Consider the following 17,215-nt stretch of genomic DNA (forward strand, 5'->3'; position numbering starts at 1 on the left):
ACAGAACAATGTTGGTGAGCCAGTGTGCATTATAGACTCAGTTTCCTGTTCTTAGCTGACAGGAATGGCATCCAATGTGATTTTCTCCGCTGCTGTGGCCCATTTGCTTCAAGGTTGTGCATTCAGAGATGTTCTTCTGCATACCTTTTGGTTGCTGAATTACTTCCTATCAACTCAGAGCAGTCTGGCCATTTTCCTCTAATCTCTAACACGATGCATTTTCACTCAGAGAACTGCCACTCACTGGATATTTGCTCTGTTTCTTTTCTCTTGGACTGCTCACTGTGAGCCCTAGAGATGGTTTTGTAGGTAAACCCCAGTAGATCACCAGTTTCTGATACACTCAGACCTGCTCGTCTGGCACAAACAATGTTCAAAATGACTTAAATGATCTTTCATCCTTATTCTGATGCTTGGTTTGAGCTTCAGCGGGTTGTTTTTACCATGCCTAAGTGACTAAATGCATTGAGTTACTTCCAGGTGATTGGCTGTTTAGATATCAAGAGAGTATACACTGCATATTGTTCCAGCAAGAATTCACTTGTGTGGTTTCTTCTAGACCAGTGTTTACATTTTAATAACTTATATTATGAATATATAGGTATTATTGCATCTGCATTTCTTTGTTTAGTTCATACATGTGCTATGAGATTCGTTTTTTTGTAGATACATTGTATTTCATGTGGGGTGATTGTGGCTCAAGAGTTGGGAGTTCGCCTTGTAATCGGAAGATTGCTGGTTCGAGCCCCGGCTTGGACAGTCTCGGTCGTTGTGTCCTTGGGCAAGACACTTCACCCGTTGCCTACTGGTGGTGGTCAGAGGGCCCGGTGGCGCCAGTGTCCAGCAGCCTCGCCTCTGTCAGTGCGCCCCAGGGTGGCTGTGGCTACAATGTAGCTTGCCATCACCAGTGTGTGAATGAGTGGATGACTGGATATGTAAAGCGCTTTGGGGTCCTTAGGGACTAGTAAAGCGCTATATAAATACAGGCCATTTACCATTCAAACTCTTAAATGATAGATGGTATTTATTATTGCATTCGGTGTCTCACAGATGCAAATGAGTATTTCCAATTTAGATTTTGATCCATAGTTTTAATTTAGGTATCCTGCTGTTTTTCTAAGTATTTTAGGGTTTTTTGTTTGTTAGTTTTTTAGCTTTTTTGAAAGTTTGGTTTGTGCTGTCATTGCATTAATGTATTTATGTTGAAGGCCTCGTTTTTTAGAGGTCTACGATCTTTTGCTGTATTCAAGGCTCCTATCTCATGTACTGTGGCTTCCACAGAGAACAAGACGAGATACAAAAGAATTACAAGACTGCGTCACAGTTTGGAGCGCAACACTTACCTTCCATTATTTGTGATTTTCACTCATTAGAATCGGTGTGTTTTCCTCTAACTGTTAAGGGGGACTGTGTTAGAATGTAACATAGTAGACAAGTAGACAAGCTAACTATATGCTTCACAAAAAGTGATAAACAATCCATCCATCCATGAATTCACCATCCAACCACCTTCTAAAATTTTTACCTTGTCAGCATATTCCCCAAGATGAACTAGAGCCAAACCAAGTTGGCCAAGAGGAGAGATACACTATGTTCAGGTCAGCGCTCTATCTAAGGCGCAGCTAAAATATATATATATATATATATATATATATATATGAAATATTAACAGCGATCAGATATTTAAACATGTCCAATAAATTTCTCAGTTACAATACCCTCCCAAGTTTTAACTTCAGGGATACTGTATCAGACAGATTTCTGTTTTCCTTTTCACAAGATGTGCTTAAGGCAGTCTGATCATAACTGACTGTAGAAATATAACTTAACTTATTAATTTATTAATAAGTTCAGTTTAGAATAATTTTAGAATAAGTTACCGGAAAGGAGTATTGCTGTTAAAAATGAAAATAGTAGCCAGACCTTTCTCCTAAAGTTCTTTTTCACTTCTTGGAACAAATGTAGAAACTTTGCACATGAAGAGATAATCAAACTTGTATGCAGTGTTAAAACCAGGAGGTTTTCAGTGTATCTTACAGTAGCTGGCGCTTGATTCAATTTGCACCATGTGGGACTCAGAAAGCAGTTGGCCAGGATCAAGTTGTGGGTGTAGTGAAAGGATGGGAGGGGGTGGAGGATCTGACAGCTCCACAGTGAAGGAAGAAATCTCTGTTCATTTGTTAAAGAAGAAAAAAAATCCATTGAGTCAGACTGTGTGTAAGTGCATACTGACTCATCTTCCTATGTGGATTACATCAGACACAGATGAGCTTTAGTAAAATGTACAGAGCAGCCATGCAGTCAGGTTGATGCCATGTACTGTACATCCAAGGAAATTAGAAAGGATATTCAAGAGAAAGTTACATACAGTAAAGTCCATATTTCTTAATACAGGCAGCAGTGTGCATAACAAAGCGTTGACCAAAAAAATCAAATCAAAATATCTGAAACAACAGAAACAGTGGAAAATAGGAGCAAATGGTCAGTGATCACAATGGCAACATTTTCTATGTTTTAAGAAGAATATATCCTGAAGGTGAATACTGATACCAAGCAGCTTACGAGAGATATCTGCAATGAGGAGAATCTTCCCACATCTGCACCAGACTCTGCATGTCTGAGGCAGCTCCTTGCACAGCACAGCAGAGTTCTCCAAGCCTAAAGGGATGTTGACCCTGTTGATTTGGCAAACCATGCAGATGAGATGTTGCTAAGCATCCGCTCTCTCTCTCTGCCAGCACAAAGGCCATGGGAACACTGTGGAGGGGGTAGCTAGCCATGCTGGTGTACTGGTGTGTTGTGTATATTTGCCTCTCCCTGTGTGTAAGACAGTGTGTGTCTGTGTGTTACATCACAATCTCTCTCTTGCTCCTGCTTACAGACTCTTGGGATTAAAGGGTGGTTTCCACAGGTCCTCAGTGTGTGACAAATCTCTTGATAGGGCCAAATCTCCACAAGTCCTTTGAACTGTAAAACCCCTTTAAAGGTATAGCATCCAATTTTGGATGCTATACCTTCAGCTGTTCATGTTTTAATGCTTTAAATGTGTTTCATTTGTCTTTATATCCAACCCAGCACTATGTAACTTGGATGCAGTTCAATATTACAGTAGAATGGGCGAAGAAGCATTCAAGTAGTGTATGAAGCCCTCAGCAGACACAGTGAAAATGAATCATTTCTGTGTGTGAGAAAATGAAGGTGACAGTTAGTAGAAGATGTGGGTCTCAGTTCGCTTCTGCCATCATTAATTTCCTCAGAAAGACAGAACATCCAGTGGGGAGTCACCCCAAACACAGAACAAGTCAACAAGAATTACAAATCTTGGGAACGATTGCAGCTTTAGTCGCAGTTTACAATGCAGTTCACTCTCTGTGGAAGTCAGGAGTTGCAGTACAACTTTATTAATTTCATGTTCTTATCTCGTTCTGCTGTTAAAGCACAGACCACGCTGATTGTTTCTGGCTTATAATTCTGGCTTTCATACTTGTTTTTTTTTTTTTTTCATTAATGATGTGAAATCTCATTAAGATATTACCAGTCCAGTTGGTGCTTATTAGCATTGAAGACAAAAATAGTAAGGCTCAGGTTTTTGTGTCCGTCCCTCAGAATGAGCCAGTGTTTTTATCTCTCCTCCTGCTGATAGTCAACAGTCATACAGAGAGAAATCTCTCATTATGGGACACATATTTATTATTCCATTGGCAGTAATTATAATACTGTGATGCATGTAATGAAAGAGACATGTAGCTGTTATTTCTCCTAAATGACACTGATGCGTTTGAAGGAAAGAAAGGTCTGAAAGGTTAGCTATCATGGTATATGAAGTGGTACTTGTACAGCACTTTACTACTATTCATACTGAGCACTTGAAGTGCTTTTAAGCACTTTTAAGCAACAAATAACATTCACACATTTGCAAATATATCCCAGATATACTGATTATTGACTTGGGATTCAGTATCTCGACAAAGGAGACTTTGAAATGTAGGCCAGAGGAGCTGAGGAATTGACCACTGACCTTCCAAGTAATAGATGACCTACTATCTCCAGATCCAAAGCCACCGGTCATAAACTTTTCACCATAACCTTCATTACCAAATCCCATGTGAGTAGCTGTGGTAACTGGGAATTCGTGGCAATAAAGGGCAAGACAGTGAACAACATTCAAATACCGACGTCTCTCCTTTAAGCTGCATTCATATAAAAAGAAACACACACATCTCAGCATCAGCTCACTGGGCTAAAAATAATATATGTTCATCATATCTCAAAGTGAATGGAATCATCATGGCCAACCTTGTGAGAGAAGTAAACTGCAAAGTAAAACTTGGAAGGATGTCTGTGAGGGAAGCATAGAAATAAGAAGGAGAACCAAAGCCATGCAGCTATTCATAATATGAGGTTTATTTTAGAAGCTCCTAAATCTGTTTTGACAGGTAGAACACTCGTGGGTCGAATGGTGCTGTCCCTGTATGCCAACCAGAGGCAGGAAGGAAAAAAAGCTGGCAAAAGTCCACACTACACATTAAAATGCTTCAATTCTTATCTCTCATTTTGCAAACAAAGGTTTACATTGAACCATAGCTACCTTGCATAATTTTGTGTAATACAGATCAAGAAAGCATTGAGAGCTAACCTCATACTTCATTGGTATATCACAGAAGACATCGTATTATTACATATTATATTGAAGATAATCCGTGAAGACTAACTCTCTTTTTTAAAAACCTCAAGAGGGTAAAAATCTCATTTCGGAATAAACTTCTCAAACTCTTCCGGTCTTCTATTGTCATTTTAGTGCTCGTGTAGCTAACTCATAGAATGGAGAAAGCTGCTCCAGCGAACCAGATTCCTACTAATTTATGATCTGTGCAGCAGTCATATAGGGCGGGAGGAAATGAATTCGATGAATTAACTGAAGTTAACCTTGTAAATGTTCTCAAGATTCATTTCTTTAGAGCTCTGTGTGCTTTGTGAAGCCCCGTCATTTGCGTTAAAATGTAACTGAGAATGCAGTTTAGCTGTAATGGAAATTAATTTTAGGAGACAGGATTAGTTCTGTGCTCGTTAAAATGTTCAGTATGCATTACTGAATAGGAAAAATACCTACCATCTGCATAGTTTTCTTTCAGGGGAACATATTATAAGATTTATAAGTTTTTCCTTGCTTGATGCAGGTGAAATCTTAATCGGGGGTGTAGTAGGTGGTTGAAGACGAAGGTTTGCTTCAGTAGAGGAAATTCAATGGTTTTAATCCACTCATCCAGGCAGGCAGTGACAGCAGGATTACAACAGAGACTTTTTATAAGAGGGCAATTATGACAGCATATGGCAATACAGTACCCTAAATTCAATTACCCTCTCTGGCACTTTTCAATTTTCTTTAATTAAGTGGATTAAAAAGAGAGGCATGTTCCTCAAGTTTAAAGATGATTAAAAGTCTAAAGAAAGATGAGAGGCAATGAAGGGGAAGCAACTCATTTTTGCTTATGATTAGTCATGGGTGTTTGCTGTAAGAATTCATGTTCCCTGCATCAAATTGATTTTGTTCTTCATAAGACAGAGAAACGATCCATGCCAGGGCTGCACAGCATGAGAAGGGTTTTTAATGACATTCTTTTGTTGTTGTTTTTTATGCACTTTGGTTGATTGTTTTTTGGGAAAGGAGTTGACCTGTTTCTTGCACAAAATTAGCCTGTAATAGATTCATCCTGGAGCAATCTTGAAGCAAGTGATAAAAACATACACTGACCAGCGACTCTGTTAGGTACGTTTGTTCAACACAAATGTTTAATCAGCAAGCAATGGTTGATTGGTGGCAGCAATTCAATGTATTTATCCATGTATATATGATCAAGATCGCCCTCTGAGTTCAAATCGAACATCAGAATAGGGAAGAAAAGGTTATTTAGGTGATGTTAAAACTTTAAACGTGGCAGGGTTGTTAGTACCAGAGGGGGAGGGGCTTGGTATTTCGGAAACTGCTGGGATTTTTTTCCAACGCCACCATCTCTAGGGTTTACAGAGAATGGTCTGAAAAAGAGAAAATATTGAGTGAACAGCAGCTCTCTGAACGAAAATTCCTTCAAGCTGAGAGGATGATGACAGTAACTCAAATAACCGCTCGTTGCGAACAAGGTGTGCAAAACAGCATTTCTGAATATGTAAGACATTAAACCCTGAAGCAGATGGACTACCACAGCAGAAGACCACACTGGGTGCCACTCCTGTCAGCTACGCACACGAGTATTGAACGACTGAAGACTGAAAATTTGTTGCCGGGTCTGATGAGTCTTGATTTGAGCTAATTTTAGGATCAGAATTTAGTGTAAACAGTATGAAAGCATGACTTCATACTGGCTTGTGTTGGCAGTTCCTGCTGGTGGTGGTATAATGGTGTGGAGGATACTTTTTTGCTCATTTTAGACCCCTTCACACCAATTAATTATTGTTTAAACACCAAAGCCTAAATGAGCATTGTTGCTGACAACATGCAGCAGTGTACCCATCTCCTGATGGCTGCTTCAAGCAGAATAATCATGCCTCTTCACAAAGCTAAAAAACAGGAAAAAAAAGGAAATGATTTTAGCATGACAGTGAGTTTACTGTACTCTAATAACTTCCACTGTCAGCAGATCTCAGTCCAATAAAGCACCTTTGGGAAGTGTTTCATTGTATCGTGGAGGTATAGCAAATGCTGGGATCTGAGCATTGTTTTTACCAGGGAGATAAAATGTGACAGATGGTACCAGATCAGTAGATTTCTTCCGCACAACCTTGGCTAGACAACAGTTTTGTTACAATATTGACCAAAAAAGTCTTTTCTGTATATTATTGCCTAAAGACAGAGGGGACTTGGTATGTCTGCCGTGAATAATGATAAATCTCTGGTAGCATTTTTATCATTCATCATTCTGTAAAGAAGAATGTAACTCTAGGCTAGATAGGGAGCCAGGTGTAATTCAGCTGCCTTTCACACTGCACCAGTTAATTTATGTCAAGAAATTCACATATTTCCTATTATGATTGCCAGGAGTGTTTTTTGTTTCAGTGAAGCAGAAATAATCCAGTTTTAATAAGCCCTGGGTAAGAGATCGAGATAGTAGTAATGGAAGGAGACTGTTTAATAACAGTCATCTGAATTCATATCAGTTTTGTTGTTCCTGTTGGCTTTTTCTGTTGCATTAATTCACTATACTGGTCTTGACCACTCTAAAGATAGAGAGCACTGGAATGTATAGGCACCAATAATATGTTTTTCTTCTTACATTTCTACATTTGTGTGTTTCCATGTCCCACATGTTAAACCCATGTGCATCTGCAATGTTCACTCAGTTCCCATTTCCTCCCTTCCCCATTTCCTCTCAGCAGAGGTCATCAGCACATTACTTTCCATTATCTGCCGTCATCATCAAAGAGGATGGGTTCGCCGGAGTATTTCTATAGCGGTGCAGTCCTCCTGCATAAGCATACTGATTGATCTGTTTCTCAACAAAACCTGCTACCTCTGTTCTTACCACGAGCTCAGTGCTTGTCCTCTTAAATTATCTCACACTTCCTGTCTCTATTTGGTATCACTAGAGAATCATTTACTCAGGATATGAGTCAGAACCTAATAGGGTTACATACCAGATGTAAGCACAATAAGCAACACTTGAATTCATAAGAAGTAAAATTCGTTGTTTGTGAGACTTTGTTAAGCAAAGCTATACAAGGAATTTATCATTTTACATTATAAAAATGTTCTATTTCTATGCACACTTCTAATTCTTTCCTGCAGCTCATCTTCCATTTTGTATGGGTCACTATGGAAACACAATTCATCAGCTTGTTCCCATGATATTTGCACCATCATGTTTCAGTATATTAATATATATATCTATATATATATATATAGAGATATATATAGATATATATATATATCTATATATATATATATAGAGATATATATAGATATATATATTATTTAAAAATAAATTGATAATGATAATAATAATTTACTAAGAGGGAAAATTGCATGATTTTATGTTGTTTGACATTTCAAACTGACTGTATTTATCAGATAGCCACTACTACACACTTGATCTTTGGATATGGTGCATATGCAAATGCTCATATCAATACAGCAACAAAATCATTGTGTATAAGCCTCTTTAATCCCTGAGAAAAAAGTCACGGCAGCCCAGAAAACACAGAAACTAACAGTAATTGCCTTTATTTGCGAGGTGCGTAAACCGAGAAGTGACTGAAGTGTATACAAAGTTAAAATATGTATTCCTTGGTCTTCTGTTTTGTTTTGTTTTGTTTTTCTTCCTTTTGGTAGCAAGTGATTTTTATGGACGTGTAGTACCATCAATCGCCGGCAGGATGCGCCAGATATTCTGCGAGCAGGAATTTGTCAGTGGTCCCAACAATTTCCTGTTAGCGACGGCTGGTCCCGGAAGATTTACCTTTCTCCTGACACGTAGCAGCCGCAGCGAAGTTGGCAGGGCTCTGGGCAGAGTTATCACACAGCACAGGTAAGAGTTTGCACGACCGTGGTGTTTCATAGCGTGAGAATAGTGATTAAGTTTGAAAAGTTGGATTGAGTAGTAAGCCGTCGCTGATATTTTGTGTAAGTTAGATCTGTGCCGGCTATTGTGGCTAGCATTAGCTAACCAATTAGCTGCAGAGTTAACGGTACGTTAGCCTCCCAAAGATTAGTAGCTCAGTGTGTACCGAAAGCATCAGTTATTCATCTACGTGTCCGTGGTCGTAGCTGTTGAACCATTTTATAGATGGAACAGTTACTAACAATAAGCCAAGAAAATGCTTGAAGCATACAGCTTACGGTATTGGTTTGTTTTGTTAGCCGCTTTAGCACTGCTGCATTTAGGGACCCAACTAGCGTTAATTGTTGTGAGGCTTATTGTTATATCTTATTGTTAACAAACAAATGGAAGGTAAAAATGTTTTATTTTTTTAAAATATGACTACTACTGTCACGTGGCGTTGTTTGTGCATTTAAGCTTGAAATTTGGTCGCTGCGCATTTGTGTACGATGACGTGTTTAAAGGTGTCAGGTAATTAACACAAAAAGATTAAACGCAACTAAATGCAAAGGTTGACATTTCGGATAACAGCACTGAGTATTTCTAATTGATATTGATAGCTTACGAAGGAAGCTGGCATTGTTAAGCGAGTCTATGCTGTGCAGTGTAAGAGTGTTTTATCTGTATATAGAGCAGACGCATTAAAATAACTTTCCACGCTCATCGACTGTGTTCCATTTTCTTTTACTTTCAGAGTAAGAGATGTCGGGTTTTGACAACTTTAACACAGACTTTTACCAGTCCAGCTACAGTGTAGATGACCAAAGCCAAGCCGGCTATGGCTACAGCAACACTGACAACCCCTACAATAAGTAAGTGTATGAAGTCATTTTTAATTGATCATTTCTCAGCTGCTGGTACACTATTACCGGGCCATTTCAGGTGCTCAAAACTAATCTCCTGATCTTTTGGAAACTTGTGTATTTGACATGTAGTGCCATGAAAAAGTATTTTTCGCCTTCGTGATTTCGTATTTTTTGCATATTTGTCACACAAATCATCAAACAGATTTTAATATTAGACAAAGATTACCTGAGTAAATACAAAAGAGACGTTTCTAAGGCTTTTTATTTTTCTTAAATTAAGTTTCCAGTTACTTATTATTATTGTGTATTTCCCAGGCCATATGGTCAATATGATTACTCCCAGCCCATGGGCTACTCATCCCCAGGAGTAATGCAGCCCCAGCAACCATACACCGGACAAATCTTCCAGCCCACACAGACCTACACACCATCAGCATCACAGTCCATGTACAGTAACAGTTTTGATGATGAGCCACCACTGCTAGAAGGTATGTCAAGCACCAAGACTACATGCCGATGTGTTATGTCTGTCTGTCTGTCTATCAGCAAGGTTGAGCAAAAATATTTCATTCCAGTCTCAATACTATAGAAAACCAGAGCAAAAGAGTAATCCATTAAATTATCTCGATTGCATTCTGTGAAATGTATCTCAGTAGTTCTTCCAGTTATTGTTTCTTTTTAAGCAAGAAAGCTGACTAGTATGGTTGTTATCATTTGCTGAGAAAAATCATTTTACTTCTTGTTTCATAATACTATAAATTGAATGGCTTTGTTGAACTGAATCAGCTACTGCAAGTACTGTTTGTCAGCCTTTGATATGATTTAAAGGTAGTGTAGGAGGAGCTCCAGTTGAAGTCCCAACATGCAAAAGTTTAGCATTGTTGAAATCAGCCTTCAGTATCATCTCTGATATTCAGCAGAAAAACTGTCTCTCAAAGCATGAAATTAGAGTTTCACTCGCCTGTTGCAGTTGCTTCCAGACTCAGAGAATTTCATGACTACAAAACGATTTGATAGAATAAAAGCATTGATGGATCAAATGATGGAGTTCGGCCAAGTGTCTGCGTAACTGGCAGGCTTGATTTTTCTGACTGTTCTTGGCAGACCTATTGTTTTATTTTGCCTCTACTTACATGCTTGAGAAAGACTGCAGACATTTATTTATTTAATTTTTTAAGCGTTTCTGACTGTAGTGTTTGTAGATATTTGGTTCCAGTACTTTCTGTAGTCTTACAGTACCTTATCCCCAAAACAAGTATAAGTATATAAATCTGTACTCTGGGAAATCAGCACATTGTGTTTGACCGGTGTCAGTTGAAATTTTTGGTGTTAGTTTATCAAACTCCGGGTTAAAGACCTGAACTTGCATCTCTGCATTTAGAAATATACTTCCGTTATCTGTCATTTGACGATGATGATAATTTGTGTATGTGTAGCTGCTCCACAAACGCACAATATGTGCACTTGCCCACCCAGATGCATTTATATTGCAGTGTTGCTTATATGTGGAGATGCTTACACAAAACTATAAAAAGGCAGATTCAGTCTAATACAATTTACTCTGATGACTGATGATTACTCTGACCACCATCAATCCTGAACGTCGACTATTGGCACAACCCTACTTTACTTGACTTTGTCCTGCAGTTAAAACTGGATTCATCATATCTTCTCTGTACTCTTCTGTAATATGATCAGAATTCAGGGTAGAAAAAAAATAATACTGAACTGGTAATGTTTCATTGTGAGTTTCGTTTTAGGACTGAGCCATTATTTAGTTGGAAAATCTACAATTACGATTCAGATTTCAGGTGTGAAGACACACCTGAAAGCATTTCATTGAAGAAATCCCCGGTTAAGTATTTGTGGAGGACAGATGTGTTTGGAACCATTAGGGCCTGGTGTTTATATAGAAAATAGTATAGTATAAATACCTGAACTGTCTCATCTCTTCTTCTCTTAGAATTAGGAATCAATTTTGACCACATCTGGCAGAAGACTCTGACGGTTCTCCATCCAATGAAAGTAGCAGATGGCAGCATCATGAACGAGACAGACTTGGCCGGGCCTATGGTGTTCTGTTTGGCCTTTGGAGCAACACTTCTTCTGGTAAATAATTTGGTTGATTTTTAGGTGAAAAATAAAAAGAAGATAAACTGGTAAAGACAAGTAATAATAATAAAATATTGGCTACTACATTAATAAAAGTGCCAAGTCTTAATTATAATTTGGGTAGATTGGTATCGATGTGTCAGAGGCTGTGTAGTCTTTTACATTACAAACTGTTAGCACTATCAGTAATGAAATTATCAGTAAAGTAAGTGTTCTGGTTTTGTTCAGTTGAACGTGCTCAAGTTATGAGAAAACTATGAATCTTTGTTTACCATGCACCATCTTTTTTTTTTATGAGACTTATGCACAAGGCCTTCATCATGAGCTTCTGCTTCATTAGACTGTACCAAATTCATAGCTTTGATATCCACAGTAATTTTGTTTTTGTTTTACTTTTTTTAGTTTGAGTCTCATTATAATCTTGTGATCACAATCTCCTAGTGTGATCATTGAGTTAGATCTCAGTGTAAATGGCTGCTTCCAATCAAATCTGAGTCATGCAAATGGCTTTTTATTTATCAGCTATAGTTGAAACAGCACACAACTGCTGTGTAGTCAAATTATTTTTGTGTGTGTTCTGGCAATTAAATTACTGTTAAAAAAAAACAAAAGCACAGAGCATATAACTGTACAAACTCAATGTGTGAACTGTTGGTGGGTGTAGTCCATATCTAATTGTGTGGATCTTTTTTTTTTTCCCTCCTCTCTGTTTACAGTCAGGTAAAATCCAGTTTGGTTATGTGTATGGCATCAGTGCAATTGGCTGCCTTGGCATGTACTGCCTACTCAACCTCATGAGTATGACAGGCGTGTCGTTTGGCTGCGTGGCCAGCGTGCTGGGATACTGCCTCCTCCCCATGATCATTCTCTCAAGTTTTGGAGTTCTCTTCTCTTTACAGTGAGTATACAGGAAAACAAAAAGGTTTATGATTGTTAATGTAGCCTGCAAATCTGGCAAAAGGACTTTTAAAAAGATATAGTATTTATTTACTAGATTAATATACAATCTAGTAGTTTAAAATAAAGAGTTTTGTCGTATTATTGTAGTACAGCCCGTAAATAACATCAGTTATTAGTAGTAAGTCTAACTTTCTGCTTATTTTTTGTCCTCTCTAGAGGCATGATGGGAATTATACTAACAGCAACAATCATTAGCTGGTGCAGTTTCTCAGCCTCGAAGATCTTCATCTCAGCGTTGGCCATGGATGGGCAGCAGCTGTTGGTCGCTTACCCATGCGCTCTGCTTTATGGGGTTTTCGCGCTCATCTCCGTCTTCTAAAAACCGCAATTCATCAACAGTTTCAAATAACTGTTCCCCAGTTTCTGTAATGTCGGCCTAATTGGCGTAAGTGTAATTAGTGAAATTATTGGCTAATAATGCTGTTACTACAGAAAAGTGGGCGCTCCTGCCTAAATTGGTACCAGGATTTTTTTTTCTGTCTTCTTTTATTGGCCTCCACCTTTCCCCACATTACAACTTGACCATTCGCAAGCTGGACTATATGGTGTCACACATGACTTCTCGTCGCCTTCCTCCCCTGATATGCGTCTTACAGGAGAAGACTGTCAACAAGCGTGCTGGGAGGGGGGATTTTCTGTGGACCGAGTTGAGCCTTAAATGGTCTTGTACAGTCCTGTGATTTTTAAGGACATTAAGGGAACAAAGTGTTTTGGACACAGGTGGGGGAAAAAACTGCAGTTTTCAAGAATAAAAATGAACCCTGCAACCTAATCTGAATTCAGCTAAAATCCCATTTGTCCTGATTTTTGTAAAAGCTTTTATGAGCGTTTTCTGCCTCCCATATATTTAGCAACAACAAGACTAAGGGAAACACCCACTTTCATTCTGCACAGGACTACATTAACAGCGAAGGGGTCGTCTCCTCCGCAACATCGCATTTTCTTCGCAACCGAAGAGCCACAAACTTTATCGAGTGTGTCAGTTTTTGAACAGAAAGACAGCTGCTCTGCTATATCTAATGTATTTTATTATATTCTTTGGAGATTCCTTTGAGTTCTGATGCCTTTTCAGGAAGACAACAGTTTGCACAAAAACACTGCTCCCAAACCAAACCAGTTTGATCAAATGCTCAGAATTAATATTGGTAGAGATGCTGTATGTCTAGGTACAGAAGTGTCTCTATAAGTTTTCGTTCTTGTATGTATCCCTTTTCATCTCTTAAATCTTTATTTTTAGAGACGACTCACTTAATGCTTTGATGTGTCATCTGTTGTTCATGTCTTCTTATGCACATTAAAGTTGTTTTTGAAGGTTGCCTGCTGTGTGGGTAAATGTTTCGGTGGTCACCCTAAGAAATTCTACGACCTCTATGAAAACTGAAAAAAACATTTTATTTGGGCCACGGACCCACTGTTCTTTGTTGGCTGGCAGAGAAAGAAACATTCAACATTCTCCTACAGTGCTAAAGCTTGGCCAAGTGAGGGCACTGTCAGCCTACAACTACAGACCCTCAGCTTCAGGTGTAGCCCATCTGCTATGTGGTGTGTGGAGGACATTAGAAAGATTACACTGAAATCCAATTTGTTCTGAAACAATGCCACATGTCTGCAAATGCAAGAACCTGCAGCTTCCTATTGAAATAATGGGTTCAAACCTGTTCTTTTCTTCCCTCTTTTAGCTTTTCTTTGTTTTATACACACGCATACAAAGAGCATCCTTAAATGGATAATAACCCACTTTAGATAGATGAATAATTCAACAATTTAAAAAGGACCCTTTTTTTCTATTCCAACAAACTTAACACCAAAACAGACTTGGCATTTCAAGAAGACCTAGTGGGAGAAGTCTGATCAAAGGCCCCTTCATATAGACATTCTGTGTATGTGTGGTCTTAATTTGAGTGTCAATTTCAACCTGTACTTTCATAACGTGTCAAAGCTATTAATGGATGGAAGACTGTAATGTTGCACTTTGATGCAGATGTTCTCAGTTTCTCGATTAATAAAAGATGAGTCATTTCAGGAATTTTTAACTCATGTTCACCGCATTGAGTGTCTCGGGTGCTCCAAATTATTATGCAGTTATGCATCGCCTCAGCTCTGGGGATCAATGAAGCCTTCTCTGTACGATAGAAGCGAACAGGATGTTGACATTCAAACATTCTAACGTACAGTATTTGCTCTCAGGCGGTTTCCAGAGCTCATAGATTTCAGTGCCTTGCATCTCCATTCACTCAGAGGTTCACTGTTACATTTTCCTCTTGGGCTTAGTTTTTTTGTTTCCTTCTTTCTGTCAGTAGTTGCTGTGGGAATACTCTGCGCCCGTGGCAGTCCTGTGGTAATGTTAAGGAAAGGAAGTTGATACGTCTCATTTCCTATTTGTAAAGTAGTTCCTCAAAATCATTTTAGTCACAATTTAACTGTTTTGTCTCTGTTTTTGAACATCAGTTCACAGATGGATACAGAATTCACTGAGAGGCAATAGTCACTCATCTAAATACATTTCTCTACAGTTTCCCAATTGCAGAATTGCAACACTCTGGAACATCGAAATTCCTCTGGAAAACCCCCAAAATGTAAAAAAAAAAAAAAAAAAAAAAAAGATTTAAGAGTGTATCCAACAGAGGTAAAAAATATTTAAACACCACAACGTTGAGATTCCTAAAGTCTAATAGTTAAGAATTGTCAACAAGATCAAGTACTGTTTAAAAGAGAATCCAGCTTTTCCCTTTTTCATCGCCTCCTGAATATTTACACTCAGGCGCCTCCAGGTGACAGTGTTGAGTTACTGTCCGTATGACTCACTGGATTTTGTGTTTTTCATGTATTCACTGGTTACAATATGAAGTATATATCCCCTGGAGCAATGACTGCATCGTCGCTTCTTTTCACATTTAGTCATAAAATTTATGTTTCACTCTAGCCCAAGATCATCCGGTAGCCAAACACACCCATCCCATTTTACTCTGTACTCTGACTTTTTTTTTGTTCATTTTTCGTTTTTGTGATTGGCTTTTAAACTTTCGGTTTGTTTCTTTTGTAATTACTTAAGTGCCTCAAGTAGGAGAATATATCCAAATCCAAATCTTTTTCACCCATGTAAAGTTCTTATGAATAAATAAATAATTGTTTGAAATCAAAACCATTTTATTTTACGACATCGGCGCAAAGTAATATTAATCTTTGTATTCACTGGAATAGATATATAGTGCCACTTTTGCTGCTTCTGTTGTGCCAGTACTTGTACAGCTAGTAAAATATTACTAATCCTAAAATTCATCTTCACCTTCATGCTGTTTTAGGAGTAGCTTATCATTCTGTTTGTCTCTGAGGAATAAGGCCCACCATTATGTCATCTAATGTTGGATAATCTCACCTCCATCTGGCTGGCCTGGGACACAGTCTGTCCTACCCAGCAAGCATGCCTGGCTGACCAGTGAGCTGCAGATAATATTGAAACTGTCCCCAAGAAAACACCCCATTTTTACACAGAGCTTGAGAGAAATACATAGAGCGATAAAAGCTTCTGAGATTACGAAAGAAGGGGAAGAAACTATTATGGGGAAACCACTTAAAGCTCATTGTTTAAGAAAGATTGTGATAATATTCCGGGTCGCTTGCAGGCTGAATCGCTGTAAATCAGGGTGCATGTGGCATTCATGCAGCCTTGGAAAACAAAAGTCAGCATTTCAACTTTTTCTTTAAAAAAAGCCACATTGGAACCTGGAATTTGTTTTCCATTTCCTCCCTGCAGTTAACTTGGTTAGCATGTGCAGTGCCTTCATGGGAAGATTTTCATTACTCAGAATTAAAAACAAAAGAAAATCAAAGAAGCCACAAAATTGTCATTGTTGGATTTTGGGGGGGGATGCAAAGTTAAAGTCACTGTGTAACTCCTAACTCTATTTATTGAGAATGTCATTTTTTTTCTTGTCTAAATGAAAATGTTCATTTTCAACTAATTAAAAAAACATCACCAATACATAATTGAGTTCATGCATCTACTTCTATAACAATTTTTTAAAAAAATATGTTTAAATATCATATTTTATGAGAAATAATTTTTATTTTAAGTCACTGACAGCAGCAGATTTTACTGGATAAGAGGTGTAGCTTGTGCAAGCAATACACTCCAAAAGGCTTTGGAGCAGTGAGGCTGATAAGGATGTCATCCTCAGTGAGGTGCCAGAGAAGCGACGGGTGGAAATGTAACAATTTGTATTCAGCAACGCAGTGCTGCCTTTTAATGCATCTGCAAAGCCAACAGCACATGAATATTCACTGAGCAACTGTTAGCACAGCACTGAGTGTGATATGCTCCTGCACTTCATTAGGCTAATTGTACCCCTCATTGTACTGTGGACTCTTCTAACAGTTGATTCAGAACTCAATGAACTAATGCAAACACTGCAAGGCCCGATCAGCCGAGTCTGGCTAAGATGAAATATGGATGTGTATGTGAGCGCGTGCATGTACTTCAGTGCATGCTCCTGTGTATTCATGAGTCTAAGTGTAATTTGTGTACAAGCGTTCCTGCACAAGCATGTACTTCTGTGTGCATATTGCATATTTGTGTGTTCTAAGCGACATGCTCACAGGAACTCCTAATTCTTTATGTAAAAAGATCGTGATCTTTTTTTGAGAGCAAGGACAAATGCATGCATAAGCTAAACATATTTTAAGAGACAAATGCATTTACACATCAACATACACTCACCACAAACCTTATTAGGACTCCCTTTGGTC

General features: G+C 38.4%; 1 protein-coding gene across 1 annotated transcript; it reads left to right on the forward strand.

The window, feature by feature from the left end:
• The first annotated feature begins 8,398 nt into the window (after nucleotides 1–8,398).
• Nucleotides 8,399–13,785, forward strand: yipf5 (Yip1 domain family, member 5). The gene is made up of 6 exons (XM_040032162.1): nucleotides 8,399–8,519; nucleotides 9,286–9,403; nucleotides 9,713–9,885; nucleotides 11,361–11,506; nucleotides 12,226–12,407; nucleotides 12,626–13,785. The coding sequence occupies exons 2-6, from the start codon at nucleotides 9,294–9,296 to the stop codon at nucleotides 12,786–12,788; spliced, it is 774 nt and encodes a 257-aa protein (XP_039888096.1). The 5' UTR covers nucleotides 8,399–8,519; nucleotides 9,286–9,293; the 3' UTR covers nucleotides 12,789–13,785.
• Nucleotides 13,786–17,215: the final 3,430 nt, after the last annotated feature.

This window comes from Simochromis diagramma, unplaced genomic scaffold (assembly GCF_900408965.1).
Source record: "Simochromis diagramma unplaced genomic scaffold, fSimDia1.1 OVJJ01000216.1, whole genome shotgun sequence".
In the NCBI taxonomy this organism is placed as follows: domain Eukaryota; kingdom Metazoa; phylum Chordata; class Actinopteri; order Cichliformes; family Cichlidae; genus Simochromis; species Simochromis diagramma.